The following is a 5000-nucleotide window of genomic DNA, read 5'->3' as shown; positions in this document are numbered from 1 at the left end:
CCATATAGGTGGTCGTGGAGAAGAATATTTTTTTCGATAATCTTAGAAAGAAAGGATAAGTTTAAAACAGGTCTGTAGTTTTTCAAGTTTTCAGCATCCAGGAAGGGTTCCTTCAGCAGGGGCCTGACAATTGCAGTTTTGAACATTGAAGGGAAAGAACCTGATTTCAGGGATTCATAATTTTACAATTGATGTCATGTTTGGCAACATATCATCAATGACGGCAGACAGCAAAGAGGATGGTAGTGGGTCCACTTCGCATGTCTTTATGGCGGGTTTTTTTTTATGACTTCTTTCACAACACTGTCAGTCACAGGCTCAAAGCCAGAGAAAGAGTCATGGTGGATATCCGGTAAAGGTACAAACTGTGAATCTAGACTGTCACGGATGGTTCTAATTTTGCCGATAAAAAGTCACTAAATTTCTGTGGTACGTCATGTGGGTGGACAGCTGATGGAAGTGGAGATGACTTCATTCTTCCCATTAGAGTTTCTGTGACACTGAATAGCTGTTTGGAAGTGGATCATGCTAGAATTTTGGCATTGAAGAATGCAGATTTTGCTTGCTGCACGATTGTATTTAACAGCCTTATTAGCAGACTGCAAAATTTGCTTGTGGATGTGGAGAGAGAGAGAGAGAGAGAGAGAGAGAGAGAGAGAGAGAGAGAGAGATTTACAACGCAAACCCAGAGTCTAGATATGTTGGATGTTCGAATCATTTAAAAAAAAATTTTAAAAAAGAAAAAAAAAGGAGGGAACACTTTGTTCTTACAGATTTATAAAGACCCAATGGTTGTTCACGCGACAGAACAACCCAGTCGTGGTTCTAGTCACGAAGACATTCACGTTTCATCAAAGACACTGTATAGGGTTTCTGTTCAAGTGGTGGCGATTAGTTCCGCTATGTGGAGTCCTCAGATGACATCAGTGGAGCGGTGAACAAGTTACTAGGGAGCCAGTATCCACGGGTTCGCGTCTTTCTCTCATATATATGATATACATGTTATATATATATATATATATATATATATATATATATATATTAGTTGAAACAAATATTACAATAATATATTCACACATGCCAAGAACGTTGACGCAATCACTCTCTCTCTCTGTCTGTCTGTCTGACCGTCCGTCTATTTGCCTTCAGGTCTGAATTGACCTGAACAATACATCTCCCTTCTCTCTTTCTCTGTTCACCACAAACTTATTTTTCGACCCGTCTGTCAGTCAGGCTTTGCACGATGTATGTCTGCTATTGCACGTGTGTCTGTCTGCCTTTGCCAATGTCTGTCTGCCTTTGCCGGTGTTTCTGTCTACCTTTGCTGGTGTGTCTGTCTGCCTTTGCTGGTGTGTGTGTCTGTCTGCCTTTGCTGGTGTTTCTGTCTACCTTTGCCGGTGTTTCTGTCTACCTTTGCTGGTGTGTCTGTCTGCCTTGCTGATGTGTCTACCTTTGCTGGTGTGTCTGTCTGCCTTTGCTGGTGTGCAATTGCTGGTGTGTCTGTCTGCATTTGCTGGTGTGTCTGTCTGCCATTGCTGGTGTGTGTGTCTGCCTTTGCTGGTGTTTCTGTCTACAGTGGCCGGTGTGGTTGTCTGCCTTTGCTGGTGTGTGTGTGTCTGCCTTTGCCGGTGTTTCTGTCTGCCTTTGCTGGTGTGCAGTTGCTGGTGTGTCTGTCTGCATTTGCTGGTGTTTCTGTCTACCTTTGCCAGTGTGTCTGTCTGCCTTTGCCAGTGTTTCTGTCTGCATTTGCCGGTGTTTCTGCCTTTGCCGGTGTGTCTGTCTAGCTTTTCCGTTGTTTCTGTCTGCTTTTGCCAGTGACTTTGTCTGCCTTTGACAGTGTTTCTGTCTGCCTTTGTGTGCTTTGCCAGTGTTTGTGTCTGCCTTTGCCAGTGTTTGTGTCTGCCTTTGCCAGTTTTTGTGTCTGCCTTTGCCAGTGTTTGTGTCTGCCTTTGCCAGTGTTTGTGTCTGCCTTTGCCAGTTTTTGTGTCTGCCTTTGCCAGTGTTTCTGTCTGCCTTTGCCGGTGTGTCTGTCTGCCTTTGCCAGTGTTTCTGTCAACCTTTGCCGGTGTTTCTGTCAACTTTTGTCGGTGTTTCTGTCTACTTTTGCCGATGTCTGTTAGCCTTTGCCGGTGTTTCTGTCAGCCTTTGTCGGTGTGTCTTTCTACCTTTGTCAATGTTTCTGTCTGCCTTTGCCGATGTCTGTCTACCTTTGTCGGTGTTTCTGTCTACTTTTGCCGATGTCTGTTAGCCTTTGCCGGTGTTTCTGTCAGCCTTTGTCGGTGTGTCTTTCTACCTTTGTCAATGTTTCTGTCTGCCTTTGCCGATGTCTGTCTACCTTTGCCGGTGTTTCTGTCTACCTTTGTCAGTGTTTCTGTCTGCCTTTGCCGATGTCTGTCTACCTTTGCCGGTGTTTCTGTCAGCCTTTGTCGGTGTGTCTTTCTACCTTTGTCAATGTTTCTGTCTGCCTTTGCCGATGTCTGTCTACCTTTGTCGGTGTTTCTGTCTACTTTTGCCGATGTCTGTTAGCCTTTGCCGGTGTTTCTGTCAGCCTTTGTCGGTGTGTCTTTCTACCTTTGTCAATGTTTCTGTCTGCCTTTGCCGATGTCTGTCTACCTTTGCCGGTGTTTCTGTCTACCTTTGTCAGTGTTTCTGTCTGCCTTTGCCGATGTCTGTCTACCTTTGCCGGTGTTTCTGTCTACCTTTGTCAGTGTTTCTGTCTGCCTTTGCCGATGTCTGTCTACCTTTGCCGGTGTTTCTGTCTACCTTTGTCAGTGTTTCTGTCTGCCTTTGCCGATGTCTGTCTACCTTTGCCGGTGTGTCTGTCTGCCTTTGCCGATGTCTGTCTTTGCCGCTGTCTATATTGCAAAACATATTTTTTGTCTGTTGTTTTTTAAGCTAATAAAACTTATTTTTCTTAACTGGTGTTACTGGATTTGAATGCTATGCCCCACATGAAATGCTTTGTTAATGATGCACAGAAAAAAGAGAGAAAAAATAACGATAATTTATGATTTTTCTAAGTGGCGCTCACACGTTTTTTGTATCGCATGTCTGTGTGTGAGACCTAAAGGAGACTGTGTGTCTGTGTGTGAGGCCTAATGGAGACTGTATACTTATGTATGTGTGTGATGTGTACATTGTCACCTCACTGATCATAATCTTCTGTCTGGGTTATGATTGCAGTGGCCATTATGATCCGTACAATAGGGACGACCCATACAGGTAAGGGAACGTGTTTTTGTTTGTTAGGTTGGTTTTTTTGTTTGTTTGTTTGTTTTACTTTTTGTTTGTTTGCAGTTTCAGTTGTGTTATCTGTCCCTCAGTCTGACCATTTGTCAATCTGTTTATCTGTGTCTCTGTCATAGCCTTTGTTCCCACGTCTTTCTGCATAGTTTCGTGGCGTATTGATTTTCTTTGTCAGAATCTGTTTTTGATCAGAAGATTAACGTGCCCTTTTTTTCTCTTCTCGATTAAAAAAAAAAGTTTATTCAAAGCGATAGTCTTGACTGAGGTCAGTGTGTAAAGCGTTATGTTTCGTCATCGAGTTCCCCAGGTGCAACAATATGAAATGATTTACAAGTCATTCTAACATTGACATTTAGACCCTCGCATATTTTTGTCTTGACAGTTTATGTGTCTCCGTATCTGTGTTGGCCACTCTGTGCCTGTCTCAATTGTGTATACATACATAGAAATTCTCTCTCTCTCTCTCTCTCTCTCTCTCTCACACACACACACACACACACACACACACACACACACACACACACACACATACACACACACACAACAAACAAACAAAATTAAGTGTGGAGAAAACAAAATATGGGAAGAAAGTCTGAACGTGACACAGACAAGCTGCATGTCGTGGTTTGGTTGGAACAGGGGGATGGTGGAGGAGGGTTGGGAAGCGGGGTGGGGGTGGGGATTCAAGTATGCGACAGATATACACACGCGCGTACATTATGGGTTTCTCTGTTATTCTTGCTGCTTTCCTGTCTGTCGGTTAGTCTGTCACTCTCTTATTTATATTGATACATATATATATATATATCTATTTGAAGTTGTTATTTTGTTATGTGTGCGTAGCAGGTCTTGTGGTATTGACGTGGATTAAATCAAGACATTACCTTCAGACAGCTGTATAATTTATAGGATTGCGAGGTTGAGTGGGTTTTTTGTTTGTTTGTTTGTTTTTTGTTGTTTTTTAGAGGAGGGGGTGGGGGAGGGGTGTGTGTTTATTAAGGGTTCATTATACTTATAAATGCATTTATTCATTTATTAATGTTTTATCACATGACGGGAAAGCGGGGCCCGGAGGTTTGAGGGGGGGGGGGGGGGGGGGGGGGGGGGGGGGGGGGGGGTTGGAAGAGGCGGGCGGGGAGCCTAGGGGTAGACGCTTTAAAGACGTTTAAAAGAAGCGTCTTAACGACCCTAAGTACGCCCAAATGTCAATTTTTCCTTTCCTTTAATCCTACCGTCACCACCTAGTCAGGGACAAAAAGAGACAGGAGGGAGAGAGAGAGAGAGAGCCTTCTTGCACACACACACACACACACACATATATATATATATACATACATACATACATACATACGCGCGCGCGTACATGTACTCTCTCTCTCTACATATATGATAGTGGGGTTTTGTTTTGTTTTGTTTTTATCATGGCCTCAGTTGCATGCAGGTCATGGAGAACCAGAACGTTTTTTTCTTTTTTGTTGTTGTTGTTTTTTGTTGTTGTTGTTTTTGTGCTTTTACACGCCTTCTTCATTGCGCCCCCCCCCCCCCCCCCCCCCCCCCCCCCCCAAAAAAAAAAAAAAATCTTTTTTTTCCTTCTGTTTTCTTTCGTTTTCTCTTTTTTTTTCGGTTTTTTTTTTTCTTTCTTTCTTTCTTTTTCTATATAACATGTCAGTTTTCGATTAATACATTGTTTCTAAATGTATTCAAAGTAGTATTCTTCGGAATCTTCCAAATACATAAAGTTCATTAACCAAACA

The 5000-nt window shown here is 42.9% G+C and overlaps 1 protein-coding gene across 1 annotated transcript in view; it reads left to right on the top strand.

The window, feature by feature from the left end:
* The window catches only part of LOC143286584 (epidermal growth factor receptor kinase substrate 8-like), a 103163-nt gene that overhangs the window by 11215 nt on the left and 86948 nt on the right, over positions 1-5000 (top strand). Inside the window, exon 3 of the mRNA XM_076594208.1 lies at positions 3184-3222. Within this exon, the coding sequence (XP_076450323.1) occupies positions 3184-3222 (39 nt within the window). The remainder of the gene's footprint in view (positions 1-3183; positions 3223-5000) is intronic.

This window comes from Babylonia areolata, chromosome 10, assembly GCF_041734735.1.
Source record: "Babylonia areolata isolate BAREFJ2019XMU chromosome 10, ASM4173473v1, whole genome shotgun sequence".
Lineage (NCBI taxonomy): Eukaryota > Metazoa > Mollusca > Gastropoda > Neogastropoda > Buccinidae > Babylonia > Babylonia areolata.
This window is presented reverse-complemented; position numbering and strand designations above follow the sequence as displayed.